Source organism: Oncorhynchus mykiss, chromosome 19 (assembly GCF_057628025.1).
Source record: "Oncorhynchus mykiss isolate SJ-2025 chromosome 19, ASM5762802v1, whole genome shotgun sequence".
Lineage (NCBI taxonomy): Eukaryota > Metazoa > Chordata > Actinopteri > Salmoniformes > Salmonidae > Oncorhynchus > Oncorhynchus mykiss.
Genome location: NC_143040.1, coordinates 63635156 through 63655595, shown reverse-complemented (window position 1 = coordinate 63655595; position 20440 = coordinate 63635156). Strand labels below are relative to the sequence as shown.

At 43.3% G+C, this 20440-nt stretch overlaps 1 protein-coding gene across 4 annotated transcripts in view; it reads right to left on the bottom strand.

Annotated features, from left to right (window-relative positions):
* Window positions 1-20440, bottom strand: part of LOC110498124 (unconventional myosin-VI) — a 100641-nt gene that overhangs the window by 21747 nt on the left and 58454 nt on the right. For all 4 annotated transcript variants that reach the window (XM_036955105.2, XM_036955103.2, XM_090211499.1 and 1 more), the window contains exons 15-27: window positions 19803-19875; window positions 16056-16183; window positions 15037-15132; window positions 14588-14758; window positions 10427-10465; window positions 10229-10322; window positions 9942-10072; window positions 9752-9829; window positions 9526-9655; window positions 8140-8230; window positions 7674-7824; window positions 1940-2148; window positions 1496-1574 (exon numbers count right to left, since the gene is read on the bottom strand). In XM_036955105.2, coding sequence (XP_036811000.2) covers window positions 1496-1574; window positions 1940-2148; window positions 7674-7824; window positions 8140-8230; window positions 9526-9655; window positions 9752-9829; window positions 9942-10072; window positions 10229-10322; window positions 10427-10465; window positions 14588-14758; window positions 15037-15132; window positions 16056-16183; window positions 19803-19875 — 1470 coding nt within the window. The remainder of the gene's footprint in view (window positions 1-1495; window positions 1575-1939; window positions 2149-7673; window positions 7825-8139; window positions 8231-9525; window positions 9656-9751; window positions 9830-9941; window positions 10073-10228; window positions 10323-10426; window positions 10466-14587; window positions 14759-15036; window positions 15133-16055; window positions 16184-19802; window positions 19876-20440) is intronic.

The window sequence follows — 20440 nt, the reverse complement described above, 5'->3', positions numbered from 1 at the left end:
TAAGAGACTACAGGCTGCTCCATGGTCAGAGACTACTCCATAGTAAGAGACTACAGGCTGCTTGCTCCATGATAAGAGACTACTCCATAGCAAGAGACTACAGACTGCTCCATAGTAAGAGACTACAGGTTGCTCCATAGTAAGAGAATACTCCATAGCAAGAGACTATAGGCTGCTCCATGATAAGAGACTACTCCATATCAAGAGACTACTCCATAGCAAGAGACTACAGGCTGCTCCATAGTAAGAGACTACAGGCTGTTCCATAGTAAGAGACTACTCCATAGCAAGAGACTACAGGCTGCTCTATAGTAAGAGACTACAGGCTGTTCCATAGTAAGAGACTACAGGCTGTTCCATAGTAAGAGACTACTCCATAGCAAGAGACTACAGGCTGCTCCATAGCAAGAGACTATAGGCTGCTCCATGATAAGAGACTACTCCATATCAAGAGACTACTCCATAGCAAGAGACGACTCCATAGCAAGAGACTACAGGCTGCTCCAAAGCAATAGACGACCGGCTGCTCCATAGTAAGAGACGACAGGCTGCTCCATAGTAAGAGACGACAGGCTGCTCCATAGCAATAGACGACAGGCTGCTCCATAGCAAGAGACGACAGGCTGCTCCATAGCAAGAGACGACAGGCTGCTCCATAGCAAGAGACGACAGGCTGCTCCATAGTAAGAGACTACTCCATAGTAGGAGACTACTCCATAGTAAGAGACGACAGGCTGCTCCAAAGTAAGAGACGACAGGCTGCTCCATAGTAAGAGACTACTCCAAAGTAAGAGACTACTCCATAGTAAGAGACTACTCCATAGTAAGAGACTACATGCTGCTCCATAGCAAGAGACTACATGCTGCTCCATAGTAAGAGACTACTCCATAGTAAGAGACTACATGCTGCTCCATAGTAAGAGACTACTCCATAGCAAGAGACTACATGCTGCTCCATAGTAAGAGACTACTCCATAGCAAGAGACTACATGCTGCTCCATAGTAAGAGACGACAGGCTGCTCCATAGCAAGAGAGTACTCCATAGTAAGAGACGACAGGCTGCTCCATAGTAAGAGACTGCAGGCTGCTCCATAGCAAGAGAGTACTCCATAGTAAGAGACTACTCCATAGCAAGAGACTACTCCATAGCAAGAGACTACTCCATAGCAAGAGACTACTCCATAGCAAGAGACTACTCCATAGACTACTCCATAGTAAGAGACTACTCCATAGCAAGAGACTACATGCTGCTCCATAGTAAGAGACGACAGGCTGCTCCATAGTAAGAGACAACAGGCTGCTCCAGAGTAAGAGACGACAGGCTGCTCCATAGCAAGAGACGACAGGCTGCTCCATAGCAAGAGACTACAGGCTACTATCAGGTAAAAGGGTCAATATGTGATGAAGTGGGCAGTGTTGGAGTGTCTTGTAGGAGGAGAAGGGTAACAAAGCTCTCCTTTTCCACAAAAAGGTCACTTCATTGGGGTCACAAACCTGCATAATCTTCTTTTCTTCCTCCCTCCTCTTCCTCTCCTCCTCCTCCTGCTTCCTCTTATGCTCCATCTCTGATTTCCTAATGAGAGGGGGCAGGGACGACAGAGGTGGTTAATGCTCTTATAAGGGCAAAGTGCCATGTTACTTTAGATCACAGATGGACATGCCTCTGCCTGATCAATGTTCTCAATGACATGATCAAACCATGAACCATGTATAAGCTCAGTCTCTGAGCATGAACTCTGGACATATCCTGTTGGGGGTTTCTTTAAAATTGAGAGGTCATCATGCCAATGACACCAACCAAAATATGAAGGGCTGCTTTGTTGCACTTGTGCAGGCTTTTATTCCGGCCCAGCACTAACACACTAGATCCAAAAGCCCTCCACTACAGAAATAGCCCACCCCAGTGCTAGCCCATTTATGTTCCGATCCCCCCCTTACTTCTTTCTGTCGTTCTCCTCCTGCTGCCGTTGCTGGTCGTCCTCCTCCCTCCTCTTCCTCTCTCTTTCCATCTCCTCTTCGATGCGCCGCAGCCTCTCCATCTCGTCTTCCTCCTGCTTCTTCTTCTGCATGGAGGAGAGCAGCTGCTCCAAGCTCTTCACCAGCCCCTGGTACTCCTGGTCAATCTCCTTCCTGGTCATCACTGTGGCCTAAAGGAGGGGGCATAGGTCAAAGGTCATAGGAGTGGTGTTCTAGGCCTATTCCCCCAAAAAACAATAGGCTAAAACCAGAATTATTTGGACCTGTCTGTCATACAGTATGTCATGGTCAGTATTATAAACATATACAGTGCATTTGGAAAGTATTCAGACCAGTTTACCTATTCCACATTTTGTTACGTTACAGCCTGATTCTCAAATGGATTAAATAAAAAATGTTCCTCATCAATCTACACACCATACCCCACAATGACAAAGTGAAAACAGGTTTCCTCGAAATGTTTGCAAATGTATTAAAAATAAAACAGAAGTACTTTATTTACGTAAGTATTCAGACCCTTTGCTATGACACTCGAAATTGAGCTCAGGTGCATCATGTTTCCATTGATCATCCTTGAGATGTTTCTACAACTTGATTGGAGTCCACCCATGGTAAATTCAATTGATTGGACATGATTTGAAAAAGGCACACACCTGTCTATATAAGGTCCCACAGTTGACAGTGCATATCAGAGCAAAAACCAGGCCACGAGGTCGAAGGAATTGTCCGAAGAGGTCCGGGGCAGAATTGTGTCAAGGCACAGATCTGGGGAAGGGTACCAAAACATTTCTGCAGCATTAAAGGTCCCCAACAACACAGGGGCCTCCATCATTCTTAAATGGAAGAAGTTTGGAACCACCATGATGGTCACTCTGAAAGAGCAACAGAATTCCTCTGTGGAGATGGGAGAACCTTCCAGAAAGACAAACATCTCTGCAGCACTCCACCAATCAGGCCTTTATGGTAGAGTGGCCAGACGGAAGCCACTCCTCAGTAAAAGGCACATAACAGCTCACTTTGAGTTTGCAAAAAGGCACCTAAAGGACTTTCAGAGCATGTGAAACAAGATTCTCTGGTCTGATGAAACCAAGATTGAACTCTTTGGCTAGAACCTCAGACTGGGGCGAAGGTTCATCTTCCAACATGACAACGACCCTAAGCAAACAGCCAAGACAACGCTGGAGTGACTTTGGGACAAGTCTCTGAATGTCCTTGAGTGGCCCAGCCAGAGCCCGGACTTGTACCCGATCTAACATCCTGAAAATAGCTATGCAGTGATGCTCCCCATCCAACCGGACAAATCTTGAGAGAATAAATGGGAGAAACTCCCCAAGCACACGTGCTAAGCTTATAGCGTCATACCCAAGAAGACTGTAAGGCTGTAATCACTGCCAAATGTGCTTTAAAACTTCTTAGGGCTGAAATCCCGTTAACGGGATCGATACGACAACAGCCAGTGAAAGTGCAGGGCGCAAAATTCAAAACAACAGAAATCTCATAATTAACATTCCTCAAACATACAAGTATCTTATACCATTTTAAAGGTAATCTTGTTGTTAGTCCCACCACAGTATCCGATTTCAAATAGGCTTTACAGTGAAAACACCACAAACCATTATGTTAGGTCAGAGCCAAGCCACAGAAAAACACAGCCATTTTTCCAGCCAAAGAGAGGAGTCACAAAAATCAGAAATAGAGATAATATGAATCACTAACCTTTGATGATCTTCATCAGATGACACTCATAGGACTTCATGTTACACAATACATGAATGTTTTGTTTGATAAAGTTCATATTTATATCAAAAAATCTCAGTATACATTGGCACATTATGTTCAGTAGTTCCAAAAACATCCAGTGATTTTGCAGAGAGCCACATCAATTTACAGAAATACTCATTATAAGTGTTGATGAAAATACAAGTGTTATGCATGGAACTTCTCACTTCTCCTTAATGCAACCGCTGTGTCAGATTTCAAAAAAGCTTTACGGAAAAAGCAAACCATGCAATAATCTGAGTACGGCGCTCAGAGAACAAATACAAATATACGCCATGTTGGAGTCAACAGAAGTCAGAAATAACTTAATCAGAATGCACTCCCAGGAATCCCAGTTCCACAATAAAATGTTTGATTTGTTTGATAATGTCCATCATTTATGTCCAAATACCTACTTTTGTTAGCGCGTTTGGTAAACAAATCAAAACTCAAAGCGCGTTCACTAGTTGCAGACGAAATGTCAAAAGGTTCCGTTACAGTCCATAGAAACTTGTCAAACGATGTATGGAATCAATCTTTAGGATGTTTTTAACATAAATCTTCAATAATATTCCAACCGGAGACTTCCTTTGTCTTCAGAAAAGCAAAGGAACGGGAGATACCTCTCATGTGAAATGCGCGTGAACAGCGCGAGACTGCTGCCAGACCTGACTCATTCCTCTCTCATTAAGCCCCCCTTCATAGTAGAAACATCAAACACATTTCTAAAGATGGTTGAAATCTAGTGGAAGCCTTAGGAAGGGCAACATGACCAATATCCCACTGTAACTTCAATAGGGGCTGAGTTGAAAATCGACCAACCTCAGCTTTCCCACTTCCTGGTTGGATTTTTTCTCACGTTTTTGCCTGCCATATGAGTTCTGTTATACTCACAGACATGTTTCAAACAGTTTTAGAAACTTCAGAGTGTTTTCTATCCAAATATCCAAATAATAAGCATATATTTGCAACTGGGACTGAGGAGCAGGCAGTTTACTCTGGGCACCTTATTCATCCAAGCTACTCAATAATGCCCCCAGCCATAAGAAGTTTTTAACAAAGTACTGAGTAAAGGGTCTGAATACTTATGTAAATGTGATATGTTTTAAAAAAAATGTTTTTACATGTCTAAAAAACTGTTTTTGCCTTGTCATTATCGGGTATTGCGTGTAGATTGATGAGGGGGAAAAAAAACGATATAATCAATTTTAGAATAAGGTTGTTCAGTAACAAAATGTTGAAAATGTCAAGGGGTCTGAATACAATGTAGACAACATATGCCTTCATAGACTAAACCTTGTTAATCATTGGTTATGATTCCCAATATGTGCTACTACCGTCCCCATTAACACTGCTGAGCGCACCGACTAACACAGGCATTTGAGATAGTCTTTTCAGTGTATGGGGAATATGCCAAAAGTAACATCCAATTCCCAATATCCCAGAATCTCATTTAATTAAACTTTTTCTCATTTAATCCTTGTTTCCTATACAAGTGGTGTAATTAAAACTGTCCGATTCCAGGAAGTGAGAGGGGCAGCCCTCCGCAGTGGGCCTGGCAGAAATCCCCTTGTCTGTTTAGGGTTGTGATACCCTCCAGATCTATTCAATAAGCTAACCAGAGAGACATCGACTCAGAGCCCCACCGCCACCTGCTACCACTGCTGCCCTGGTCACCTCGGTGTCACACCCTGTCTATCAGTGGGGGGTATAGGGTGGATTGATTTCCCTGACGTGGTTCAGACAGACACCACAGGGGGAAATGACAAGCTGACTGACAGCTATTGTTTATGACTATTGTATAATTCAGCTAGCGATGCTACGCTAGGCCCTTAGCGATGCTATGCTAGGCCCTTAGCGATGCTACACTAGGTGCGTCATAAAGGGCTAGGAATAGCATCATTAGCTGGTGAACACAGAGCAGATGCCAATGGGCTAACAGAGGAGCGCAGGGTCGGGCAGATGCACAGAGGTGACTGAACTAGGGAGCGAGGGAGACAAAAAGAGGAGACTAGAAACATTTGCTCATGTGGAAAATGTTCTACTCGGATGCCAGTCATCTAGTCTCCCGAGTGGAGACTGATGTTTCTAGCAGAGGGAGAGAGGGGAGTGTTCGATTAAATGGACAGGAAAAACACAGTATTTCTCAACCTCTTTCCCTGAAGAAATGATGTAAAGTTTGGCAACTCAAATGAGAAATGAAACAGCAGGGACTGTAAAGCAACACAAAACACACACACACGATAACATAAGCACTACACACACACACACACACACACACGTACACATGGATTTTGTGCTGTAGATATGTGTTAGTGGAGTAGGGGCCTGAGGGCACACACTTAGAATGATGTGAAATCGGTTATGAATGCATTGTAATGTTTTTAAAATTGTATAACTGCCTTAGTTTTGTCGGACCCCAGGAAGAGTAGCTGCTAATGGGAATCCATAATAAATACAAATCCCTTACCATATACCGACTGATGTTTATAGCAGAAGAATAGAGGGGAGAACCATTGCCATATTTAGCCATATTAAAGGATTACGGATCAAAACAACCCCAGGAAATGGCTCCCTGACAAGATGACAGGGAGATAAAATGAGATTAGAGAGAGATGTGATAAAATCAGTGGGATTAGATTAGAAAGTTAAGACATATTAGGGTGTGTTCGTAAATTCACTCTCGTAAATTCAGAGCGTTGTCAGATTGTCCGTTCGTAAATTCAGAGCGTTTCGCTCTCGGAGTGTTCAGAGCCACACTGGACGATCTGGCCAAAGAGTAGGGTTGATCCGAGCGTTCTGACCTAACAACGGCAATCAAGCACCCAAGCGAACTGGCTAAAGTTAGATAGCTTGATAGCTACTTCCAGACATAAATGAGAGAACTCACTCTGGATATTTTTCTTACCCTAGCAGAGCTAGTTAGGCTGTTCTCATGCTATCCAGAGCATTGGTGACTGACTGTAACTGTGCTGCTGGCAACAATTTAATTATGTTTTTTTTTTGCCAAGGTTTACTGACACCGGTCATATTCAACGGGGTGTTGAGCGTTCGTAAATTCATCAGTTATTCCGAGAGCGAATTTATGAATGCACCCGGAGTCACCCTGGCCTCCTTGGTGTAGGATGAAGATGGTCCTAGACCAGTGTTCATAAACTGGAGGCCCACTGGCTGAATTTGGCCCATGGGTGATTTTATTTGACCCCCAAGTTTTCTGAGCAATTTCAATTTTTATTGTTCGACATAAAAGTTTGTAAAAACACAAGCAAACCAGCTCCAAGTTATTTTAATTTTGGAAATCTGTTGCAAAGTATTCCCACGCATAATAGAGTGATATGTGTATACAAATTAAGCAAGGTTTGAAATGATGTGTTAGGCAAATATCTCTTTGGGCTTCTTGTGGTCAATTTGCAGTATACAAATTATTAGTAATTATGTTCCGGCTCCCTGACAATCCACTCAAGAAAAAATTGTTCTGCCATAGACGCTGGGTCCATTTTATATTTCCCCCACTAATGGCTAAAGTCCTAGTACAGTCCAAAAACATGATTTTCCTGTGCTTTATATGTATTTACACACACTGAGGTTGAAATAATACTGTGAAATTGTGAAAATTATGCTAATGCCCTTTCAGTCTAAGAGTTTGAAAAGACGGTCTGACATTTCAGCCTGTTTTGGCCTTACCAGGCAGTAAATGAGTTACAAACCAAGAAGAAAAGCCTCTCTGCCAATAACAGCTAGTTTTCAGTTATCCCCACTCAGACAACTCCCAGACAGTCCTAGAATTTTGCTAAGAAGCTATGTTTTATTATTTTTGACCATTTTAATTGTAAACTAAATCACAGTAATGTGTTTAATTGTTAGTCAGAAATTATTTGATTAGGAATAGGGCAGGGGAAGCTGATCAAAGATCTGTGCCTAGGAGAGCCCTCCTCACCTTGATATTGGCCATGAAGGTGTCGATGGAGGCCCCCAGCTCCTGGACCTGCTGGGCCATCTCCTGCTTGCCCTCCTTCAGAGCACCCACCACCTCGTTGAAGCGTTCCATACGCATCTTCAGGTTACGCACCTTCACCATGCCGTCGACGCTGTGGCCGTATGAGCCCACGCGCACACACGTTAGTGTGAGCACGCTCGCACGTGCACATACACACGTACATACAGTCAGAATACCATGATAACAAAACAATTCAAAAAGCCATCACCCGGATGGATGCATTCACCAAAGCAATATATATTTTCCAAATGCAATACGGTGACGAGTCACGGCTGAGCTCTCCAGATTGATTTGAACTTCTAACTGCAGAATGTGGAGAAGCCATCAAAAGGCACAGAGTGTGAAGCACTTTTAAACAAAGATAATGTGTGTGCGCGCAGGCGTGTGTGTGTGTGTGTACACCCACCGTGGCTTATGTTTCTTCTTACAGAGCCACATGCGGACGGTCTTCTGAATCTTAACAAGGGCAGAGGCACGATACTTCATCTTCTCCTTCACTGGGGGGGGGGGGGGGGGGGAATAAATTGTCAAATCTAGTCAACGTAGTATTGTCAACATATCCTACATTACTCATCTCATATGTATATACTGTTCTATACCATCTACTGCATCTTGCCTATGCCGCATGGCCATCACTCATCCATATATTTATATGTACATATTCATTCATCACTTTACATTTGGGTGTATATGGTAGTTGTGAATGTTAGATTACTTGTTAGTTATTACTGCATTGTCGGAACTAGAAGCACAAGCATTTTGCTACACTCACATTAACATCTGCTAACCATGTGTATGTGACCAATAACATTTGATTTGACTTGATATTGGGCCAATTCACACAGAGATAAAGCCACACACAACTCTTAATAGGGATATTAAGTTAGATTTTTTTGGGGGGGGGAAATAAAATGGAAGAGCAGCCAGCCATCACAATGCATATATCCTCGGATATGGGATATCCTGACGGTGAAAAAAGCAGGTAACTGATGGGCCGAGGCAGTCTACAGTTATTACTTACAACGTGATATCATTGATTTGATACTTTACCCTAATAAGCACTGCCGGTGCTGCACTTTGTTAAATGGGAGGGAAAATCAATATAACTTGGCACGGAGGGTAATGGTCCAAGGAACTGCTTTTAGTGGGAAAGATTGCCTCGAGCAATAGAAATGTGAAACATAAGAACTATGGTAGTGGAATACAGCTGCCGGAGTGTGGTAATCAGTGTTCGACTAAATGGAGGGGAAAAAACTATTGCCCTGTGAAGAAGTAGAGGCAAAATTTTGTAAAGTTATAAAAAGTTTAACAACTCCTGACTCATTTGAACCCTTTTCATTATATTGGCTGTTTTGTTTGAGAAGTTAGTTTTGTCTTTTCCACCATTTTAAAGCCCATGTAGGGACTGACGCTGCAAATTAGCTCAACCTAAAACATGACGCTGCAAATTAGCTTAACCTAAAACATGACGCTGCAAATTAGCTTAACCTAAAGCATGACGCTACAAATTAGCTCAACCTAAAGCATGACGCTGCAAATTAGCTCAACCTAAAACATGACGCTGCAAATTAGCTCAACCTAAAACATGACGCTACAAATTAGCTCAACCTAAAGCATGATGCTACAAATTAGCGCAACCTAACACATAACGCTGCAAATTAGCTCAACCTAAAGCATGAGGGTGCAACGTGTCAATCTTTTCATTGTATTGGTCCCTAACAACTAAATCCATTATTATTCGACAGTACGTTGTCCAGCTCAGTGCGAGTATGAGTTTGGGGTGTTGACGTACATTTGATGACAGAAAGGGAGCACCACTGGACCTTCTTCCAACGGCTGATGACCAGCCACTGGTTGACCTTCTTCACCAGCTCTGCCAGGTGGTCCGGGTCCGACTTCATGATCTGGTCAAACTCCGCAAACTGACCACGAAGCAGGACATCAAGAGAATTACTCTAGGTAATTTGGCCCGTATGACATTCATGCACATTAAAAAGAGAGCTGAAAGCAGTGCTTACCTTCCCAGGGCGGAAGAACACTCTGGTCAAACCAAACTTGTAGTCATTCTCATTCAGCCCCAGCGCTTTGAACAAAGCCTGCAGAGGAACAAGAACAAAAACCCCAAGTCAAAGTCTTCTAAAAGTATAAACATCTGAATAATACAAGGTTTATATGAAATGGAATGCTGATCTTGGGGGAGCCACCCACCTTGCAGAAGAGCCTGGGGTCCAGTCGTGTGAGCTTGTCAGGCATGTACTGTTTGTACATGTTGTAGAGCTCATGGAAGGGAGCTCGGGAGGGGAAGCCTCCCTGCATCAAGTCCAGCACTGACACCATGCCTGGTGAGGAAAGGGGAGAGAATGGTGTTTGTGTACGTGTGTGTATCCGTAATAATCTTTATAACGGATAATGAACTACTGCAATATAAACTTTTTTTTCCTGTGAATATGTTAATAATAGTTCTGCGAGTATGATCTTCCTCTCCTAGCCAATACCTGAACACTGCAGCTGAGACAGAATCTGGGCTCCTTCAAACTGGTGGCTCACCATCTTCAAGTTGGGTTTCACACAGCGAATAAAGCTGGAACCCTTTGAAAGACAGGTAAAACATATCTATCAGATGCAATCTGAGTTCAGTTGATGACTACCAGTGTGAGAGAGAGGACATCAGATATGGCGACACAGATACTCACAGTGCTGCGAAGCTTCTCCAGAAGTACATTTAACTGGGTCTGTGAAGGCAGGCAGAAAAATAAGCTTGTTTAATACTTAGTCTGAGTCCCACCACACTGCACAACAAGGTCCTTAGGAGCACTTACAAACAAATTGGTAATATATTTGACGTTGCACATTTAAAACTGAAAAGAACATTAGTTATAATGCTGACATACCCAATAGAAAGTAAGACAGGTGAGGGATAACAGCACACAGAAAGACAAAAAAGATCCATGCAGGATTCTGCAGAAGCAACTTCAACTAAATTGAATGTTTTCACAAATGATATAAAACATTTACTGAAACTGTGCTATGTAGATACTTTTATGCAACACAAGAGAATGACTGTATGTAAGACCCAACTTGGCAATATTTCACTGGTGATAGTAGAGATGAATATTTTAAAACATATTAAAATAAAAAAATAAAACATACCTATGTTACCTTCCTCACAGCATTGCATTGCAATAGATTGCCTCACATTGCAACTTTTCTAATGTTATTTGATGTTTTATTAATAAAAGCATATCTGTTTGTAATCAAACTGAATAGATCCGTCTTGCTTTTTTCTCTACAATGGTACACTCAGGTAATTTTTTCATGTCTTATGTGATGAATTATTAATAAAAGCGTCAACTCAAGAATCCCCACACACAAACAGACCATACAGGAAGACAGGTGGTGGAGGAGTATGATAGGAAAACAGCAATGGGTGCTGTGTGTGCGCATCTACTGATGCAGTATTGGGTTATCGAAACAATCAACAATGACAGAGATGGCCGCCTCGCTTCGCGTTCCTAGGAAACTATGCAGTATTTTGTTTTGTTTACGTGTTATTTCTAACATAGGTACCCCAGGTAATCTTAGGTTTTATTACATACAGTCGGGAGGAACTACAGGATATAAGAGCAACGTCAACTCACCATCATTACGACCAGGAATACGACTTTCCCAAGGCGGATCCTGTGTTTTGCTCACCACCCGGGACAATGGAACGCATTATCTACCAAGAGAATTCTCTTCGATAAAAATCACAGCCGCATATATTCCCCCCCAAGCAGACACAGCGATGGCCATGAACAAACTTTATTTGACTCTACGTAAACTGGAAACCACATATCCTGAGGCTGCATTCAATGTAGCTGGAGATTTTAACAAGGCTAATCTGAAAACAAGAGTCCCTAGATTCTATCAGCATATCGATTGTGCTACCAGGGCTGGTAAAACCCTGGATCATTGTTATTCTAACTTCCGCGACGCATATAAGCCCCCCCCCCCCCCCCCCCCGCCTTCCTTTCGGAAAAGCTGACCACGACTCCATTTTGTTGCTCCCTGCCTATAGACAGAGACTAAAACAGGAAGCTCCCGCACTCAGGTCTGTTCAACGCTGGTCCGACCAATCTGATTCCACGCTTCAAGATTGCTTCGATCACGTGGATTGGGTTATGTTCCGCATTGCGTCCAACACCAACATTGACGAATATGCTGATTTGGTGAACGAGTTTATTAGCAAGTGCATCGGGGATGTCGTACCCACAGCAACTATTAAAACATTCCCAAACCTGAAACCGTGGACTAATGGCAGCATTCACGCGAAACTGAAAGCGCGAACCACTGCTTTTAACCAGGGCAAGGTTACCAGAAACATGACTGAAACAGTGTAGCTATTCCCTCCGCAAGGCAATCAAACAAGCTAAGCGTCAGTATAGAGACAAAGTAGAGTATGTGGCAGGGTCTACAGTCAATCACGGATTACAAAAAGAAAACCAGCCCCGTCGCGGACCAGGATGTCTTGCTCCCAGACAGACAAAACAACTTCTATGCTCGCTTTGAGGACAATACAGTGCCACTGACATGGCCTGCTACCAAAACCTGCGGACTCTCCTTCACTGCAGTCGACGTGAGTAAAAGATTTAAACATGTTAACTCTCGCAAGGCTGCAGGCCCAGACGGCATCCCCAGCCGCGTCGTCAGAGCATGCGCAGACCAGCTGGCTGGTGTGTTTACGGACATATTCAATGAATCCTTATCCCAGTCTGCTGTTCCCACATGCTTCAAGAGGGCCACCATTGTTCCTGTTCCCAAGGAAGCTAAGGTAACTGAGCTAAACGACTACTGCCCCGTAGCACTCACTTCCCGTCATCATGAAGTGCTTTGCGAGACTAGCCAAGGACCATTTCACCTCCACCCTACCTGACACCCTAGACCCACTCCAATTTGCTTACTGCCAAAATTGGTCCAGACGACGCAATCGCAACCACACTGCACACTGCCCTAACACATCTGGACAAGAGGAATACCTATGTGAGAATGCTGTTTATCGACTACAGCTCAGCATTTAACACCATAGTACCCTCCAAACTCGTCATCAAGCTCGAGACCCTGGGTCTTGACCCCGCCCTGTGCAAATGGGTACTGGACTTCCTGACGGGACGCCCCCAGGTGGTGAGGGTAGGCAACAACATTTTCACACCGCTGATCCTCAACACTGGGGCCCCACAAGGGTGCGTTCTGAGCCCTCTCCTGTACTCCCTGTTCACCCACGACTGCGTGGCCATACACGCCTCCAACTCAATCATCAAGTTTGCAGACGACACTACAGTGGTAGGCTTGATTACCAACAACAAGGAGAGGCCTACAGGGAGGAGGTGAGGGCCCTCTGGGTGTGGTACCAGGAAAATAACCTCACACTCAACGTCAACAAAACAAAGGAGATGATCGTAGACTTCAGGAAACAGCAGAGGGAGCACCCCCCTATCCACATCGACGGGACAGTAGTGGAGAGGGTAGTAAGTTTTAAGTTCCTCGGCGTACACATCACGGACCAACTGAATTGGTCCACCCACACAGACAGCTTGGTCAGGAGGCTGAAGAAATTCGGCTTGTCACCAAGCCGGTACGGCCATAATTTGCAAATACATTCATTAAAAATCCTACAATGTGATTTTGGATTTTTTTTTCTCATTTTGTCTGTCATAGTTGAAGTGTACCTATGATTAAAATTACAGGCCTCTCTCATCTTTTTAAGTAGGAGAACTTGCACAATTGGTGGCTGACTAAAGACTTTTTTGCCCCACTGCATATCTTTATGTAGATATTCTTCATTCCTTTACACTTGTATAAGGTAGTTGTGTATAAGGTAGTTGTTGTGAAATTGTTAGGTTAGATTACTTGTTGGTTATTACTGCATTGTCGGAACTAGAAGCACAAGCATTTCTCTACACTCGCATTAACATCTGCTAACCGTGTGTATGTGACAAATAAAATTTGATTTGAGACAAGTTACCTTCTGTCCCTGGCTGATGCTATGCTTCTTCGTGACTTACTTCTAGCCCTGTGCTGCTTTCTGACTTTTTCATACCCTTTCTCTAGCTGACTTTATCCAACTTTTTCCACAAAGGAAGGATTTCTCAGGAAAAGAGGTGGGAGACTGGAAGAGGCCTACAGGAAAGGAGGGATGGAAGAAGAGTGGCAAGGAGAACGGCAGGGAGAGGAAAGGGGTTAGAAGTTCAAAGGTCAAAGTAGGAAATTGTACACAGTTTTCTCTAACATTGTGTCAGAAAACATCTGAAATAAGCAATAGGGAAAATGATTAGACTACAAACTAAACACCAGGGTCTTATTCTGGATCAAAAAGGGACTTGGGGCCCGGAAGGGCCCGTCTGAATTTGAAACAACTTTAGAGGCCCCTATCTTGGCAAATTTCCTGCAAATCTACAATTTCTCCTTGGAGCTGAGAGAAATGCTTGCAGTTTAAAAGGACATTTCCTGCAGTTCTACAACTTTTGCCATGCTGCTGAGAGAAAATGTTGCAGTTTTAAAGCACATTTCCTGCGATTCAATTATTCTGGCTAATGCGGTGTTCTTTTGCTCAAACATAAAACCTATACTGATAAATTAATTGTTTTTATTAATTTTCAATTCTCCCTCACTGTCTTTTATTTTGGTGATTTTAGTTCTCAAAGATTATATTCTTAAAAAATACACTGAAAGTTTTTCCATCCTGAAAATGTATTTTCACTGTTTGGACTTGGACGACCCGAAAAAACACTTACACAAATTAACTTGAACTAGAAGAATTAATTTTAAAATCAAAGTGACATCTCAGAACCAAATGCTGCTACAGTCTCTTTCCTCACCTTGAATTTGTTGCCCACACTGATAAAGCTGAGTTTGCCAGCCTTTTGTTTGGAGTCCTTGCTGTTGTTGGAGTTCTCAAAAAGCTCCCTCACAAACTTATCCTTGGACTCACACACCAGGCTCTCCAAGGACATATGGAGAGCATCATTATTCTTTTCTACAAACTGGGTCTGCATACACACACACACACACACACAAATACCCACGCATACACAAAACATTTCATTAACAGACTTTGCCATGTGCGCTACTGCTAACAAGCTGAGAAGACCATTACCAGCAGCAGCTGTATATTGTAATGAAAGCATTTATAAAACTTGTTTTTCTTTCTTTTCTTTTAATGGTTACACCACGTTTGAGATATAACGGAGTACAGGTTGACGTAGTGTTATGAACCAGTCATCCAAGAGCAAATCGACATGTAACCATTGACGTGCGTGGCGGTTACCGTCTCGTAGCACACTGCTCCGGCAAAGTGTCTGACGATGAATCCTTCATCATCTCTGACGTTCCTGTGGACAGCCAGCTTGGACTTCCTAGGAACCTGAAGAGACAGCAGCAACATAATATATTATACCCTCTTTACATAATGTGTTGCTGTGTCGGTGTGTGTCTCTATGGGGGTGTGTGTGTGCGCGTCAGTGTGTGCGGGCGTCGGTGTGCACATCGGTGTGTGCGAGTCAGTGTGTGTGTGAATTTGTGTTGGTGTGTGTGTGAATGTGTGTATGTGGGTTAGTCTTGGCGTGTATGTGTGTTGCTGTGTGTGTATGTATGTGTGTGTATGTGTGTTGGTGGGTTTGTGTGTGTACGTGCGTTGTGTGTGCGTGTACGTGTGTGTGTGTGTGCATGTGTACGTGTTGGTGTGAATGTGTGTGTAGGTGTGTGTGTATGTGGGTGTAGGTGTGTGTGTACATGTCTATAAGACCCTCATCAATTTGCATGACCAGCGCTAACAGTATGATTTTACATTGTGCGTGGATACTATTTATAAAAGGATACTCACCTAGCTCTGGTGGTATGGCATTATGATTAATATTATACAACCATAAACAACTGAGAGAATATTCTTTTCAATATGAAAGGGATGATTAATATCACCTAAAAACATCTGCAGCCGACCCAGTCTAATCCTTTGGTCTGAATTGATACCAATGCAGCATTTCAAACAGGATTTTTACACCTGTTAAAAATGTATAGAAAAAGGAACAAAAGTTCCCTAAGGGAATGGGCCTGCTGGTTCACAATAGTTCTCGTGTTTCACGTAGAAAAAGTAGCAGAACGTCTATTATAATACCATTCTGACCCCTAGGCATGAAGATCTGGTTAGACAAGGCAGTATCAGTTGACTAAAAGCTGAACCAAGGTCAGTTTAGCATTTTTAAATATAAACGATTCAAGTTAGGATCCAGGATGGGTAAACTGATCCCAGATACGTGCCTGCAGGCAACTTCTAGCCAAAGCTCTCACCGTCAGTCTGAAGTGGTCTTTGTGCTTGCTGTGGATGGCCTCTGCAAAGTGCTGGTCGCTGGGCAATGGTAGGCGGTTCTCTTCATCCAGAATGTCCAGGATGCCCACCAGCTTGGCTTCCACCAGGTCTATGGGAATAAATAAGACGCATTATTACGGATGCAGTCAGCAGCATGTTCAGTTCAAGTCCAAAAAATAAAGAAAGTTCTTTATTGATTCTAAAGAGGGAAATTAAATGTAAAAAGTCCTGCGCTCCTAATGTTGTAATGCCATCAGCGTTTTTAAAAGTTTGTCAATGTCCCTGTGTGAAGCCATATGCAAAATGTCCACACGGTGTGGACAATAAAGTTATATTCTATCCTATTCCAGAGAGGAGCGGTCGGTGAATCAATGTTCCCTTTCCCCGGGAACATGGACAACTTTTGTGTCTGTCTTTCATTGTGTGGTGTGGTCTGAGCCGTCTGGTTTCACTGTGCGGTGTGGTCTGAGCCATCTGGTTTCACTGTGCGGTGTGGTCTGAGATGTCTGGTTTCACTGTGCGGTGTGGCCTTAGCCGTCTGGTTCGACTGTGCAGTGTGGCCTGAGCCGTCTGGTTTTCCTGTGCAGTGTGGCCTGAGATGTCTGGTTTCACTGTGCGGTGTGGTCTGAGCCATCTGGTTTCACTGTGCGGTGTGGTCTGAGATGTCTGGTTTCACTGTGCGGTGTGGTCTGAGATGTCTGGTTTCACTGTGCGGTGTGGTCTGAGATGTCTGGTTTCACTGTGCGGTGTGGTCTGAGATGTCTGGTTTCACTGTGCGGTGTGGTCTGAGATGTCTGGTTTCACTGTGCGGTGTGGTCTGAGATGTCTGGTTTCACTGTGCGGTGTGGTCTGAGATGTCTGGTTTCACTGTGCGGTGTGGCCTGAGGCATCGGGTGTTGAAATTGGAGGCACAATGCCTTGTTTATCCAGATGTTCATCATAATACGTCCCAGTGAATTATTCATTCAGTTCATGATGTTTGGAATAGGATCTGACAGAGGCACACCAATACATTTGCATTATTAGGCACCTGTGCATAAATTGCAGGGAGATTGATGATATATTTAAATGGACATCCAAGCAGGTCATTTGCAAGTCATATAAACGTTATTCATGGCTGCCAGTTAACCTGGCAGCTGAATAATCATAACTCTGTTTGATATACAAATCTAAAATGGTTCACCTTGCCACCAAATGGGATGTTTTATCCCATTCACTGGAGGTGGGGTTGTGAAAACACAGGCAGCTTGGCTGAGTCTCTCAGTCTCTCTCCCCAATTCAGGGGGTTCAAAGAACACTGACAGTCACTCATTACACGGACCGGTTCCATTCAGAGTCCTCAGCTATGGATTCTTCCTGGTTTAATGAGGAGCCATATGTTGTGGTGCCCTCAAGTCACTAGCACCGGATAAGTTATATTGTTAAGCCCACAGCAGTAGGGAATGAGATCCCAAACTGTTTTAGCCAATCTCAGTTTCTGGAAAGTGCGAGTGCTCTGTGGAGGGCTACTTCTCTGTCAGCCTGCACCTCTGGCAGTCTCTCTGTATCTCATCATGTCTTGTATGAGCCTTCAACATTACATGCTGACCAGACTGGACAGGCCGCGTGCGTTGCAAAATAAATGTAGACATACATGTTATTCAGCCATTGCCCCCACACTGCTCGCGAGCGTCTGCGTGGCCAGGCGCTAAAACAGAACTTGCTTCTATTTGTGACGCTCAACGCTCTGCAAGTCCGGCCTCTCCCATCTCCGCATTGGTTTTTAGGAGCATATTACCCACGTGAAAGATGAACTGACGTCCACACTCCAGTTGGTTGTAGTAATGCACCGTAAAGTTTGTTGCCAACCGCCATATAAAGTCCAAAGAAGAAAAAGAAGCCTGAAGGAGGAGAGATGACGAGTTGGTTTACCGTTTTATCTGTGGATTAATTGTCGGAGTAGAGGACCCTGGGCATTTCAGGTAAAATAACAACCCAATGTTTACATCCCAGGACAAATGATCTAGCAACAGCAAGCTAGCTAGCTAAATTGCCATAAATGTTTAATGCTTTCGACCTGTCCCCAAATTAATATATTTGGTTCCGAGTTTGTTCTAATATTTCAACATACGTGTCCTTATCGTGTCTGGTGTGGGGGTACAAAAAATCAACATGCGCGGGCGGTTTGGCCAGCATGTTAAACATACAGGGATTCAAGTCAATCATATTTCTATATTTCCTCCTGCTGCTGGAGATTTCCACTCCAATCTCTACAACGTGCACACTCACAATTCTCCTTGCCTCTCCTTCTGTTTGGTTCTTAGAGGCCACCCCTAGCCAGACCCAGATCCCATCTCTTTCCTTCTATAGCCAGTCCAGAAACAGATCCCAACTCTTTCCTTCTATAGCCAGTCCAGAAACAGATCCCATCTCTTTCCTTCTATAACCAGTCCAGAAACAGATCCCATATATCGTTCCTTCTATAGCCAGTCCAGAAACAGATCCCATATATCCTTCCTTCTATAGCCAAGTCCAGAAACAGATCATATCTCTTTCCTTCTATAACCAGTCCAGAAACAGATCCCATATATATTTCCTTCTATAACATGTCCAGAAACAGATCCCATATATCTTTCCCTCTATAGCCAGTCCAGAAACTCTTTCCTTCTATAACCAGTCCAGAAACAGATCCCATCTCTTTCCTTCTATAGCCAGTCCAGAAACAGATCCCATCTCTTTCCTTCTAAAGCCAGTCCTTACATTATGTTTGACCCTGAAGCTTACAGTACATGTACAGTATGCATCACCTAGAGACGTGCTGTCAGTGTGCTGTCTCATATACTAAAACAGCCAAATAATTTAGAAGCTGCTCTTGGGGAGTTAGACTTCCCACCCTGATGAGTTGAGATAGATTGTGTGAGAACCAGGTTCTGGGAAAAATCCTGGAATCTATGTAGATATACTGTAAGTGCAATATTATAAATATTTTGGGGTTATGTAAGAGCTCCAACATAGAATGAAATATAGCATAGACATATCAATGGGCTTCACAGTTTACTGCAGAAGAAATGCACAACAAGATCTGTGTAATAATACATAGACCCATTTCCCTGCCAGCTGTGTCTTGAGAAGTCGTGAGCGCAGTTCTGACCCAGAAAGGGGCGTGTTTACGGAGTCAATACAACAACTTCAAATGCAGTTCTAGTTAACAAACACGTAATCAGATGTTTATCGTCTACAACATTGCAGATGTCTTCGGAGGATGGAATACCTAGCAAACTACCTCAATGTGTTGTGAAATGTAGTCTGAAATTAAATCTGTCATGAAATGTCATGAAAATCTGTTCTGAAATGTGATCCAAAATTAAATCTTGTGAAATATATAACGGTCGTAATTCTGCTGGACCGCAGGAAGAGTAGCTGCTACCGTGGCAACAGATAATAGGGATCAATAATAATAAATACAAATACCAAGCCAGCAAGGCAAGGTAAAATATCCCAAATAGAGCTATATAAAACCAGAAGAATAATATACCTGCTGATCATAGCTATAGTCATCCGTCTTGCTTTTCATGGTCATCACTCACTTAAGTTTGTCACGGTCCCATCCCGACATCTGCATATTGCTATTCTGCTACAGGGTTTTTTGACGCAAGAATGAGTGCGCATCACTCAAACGTGACGTCTGCTTGGAAACAAAAAAATGTCTCTATGGAGTAAGGTGAAAATGGTTTGGCAGTGGCACCCACCTATACAGTCCTGGTTGTCGACATAATGAACTTCACTGACTCCCAGTCCCTCCTTCTGATACAGCTCTTGCTCCTGCAGAAAGAGTGGCAAGCCAACACTGAAGTAGGAAGATGTTTCTCCTAACCACTGATGCTGGCTCAGATCTTTTTTCATCCTCCTAATAGGGAGAGTGTATTGTTGGTTAAGGGCTTGTAAGTAAACATTTCACTGTAAGTTCTACACCGGTTGTATTCGGCGCATGTGACAAATAAAATTAGATTTAGTGTAGATCTAGCAACACTCATGACTTACTGAATCAAGTACTGAAAATTGCTTTTTATTTCTTTATATATCTGGATTATTTCAGGCCAACGGACACAAATCTCTGTTTATCTAGTTCAAACGTTGTGAAAATTCCTTAAAATTATCAATTGTTAATTGGAGACCTTTGCAAATCAATGAATAAAACAGGAGTCCCCAGTAGAAAAAAGAAACACTCATCTCCACAGACAGAAACATTACCATTATAATGAATGTAACGTGTAGTGACTCTTCTATGGAGAGGCCGCACAGGCTGTGTGTGTCTGTGGAGAGATCGCACAGGCTGTGTGTGTCTGTGGAGAGATCGCACAGGCTGTGTGTGTCTGAGGAGAGACCG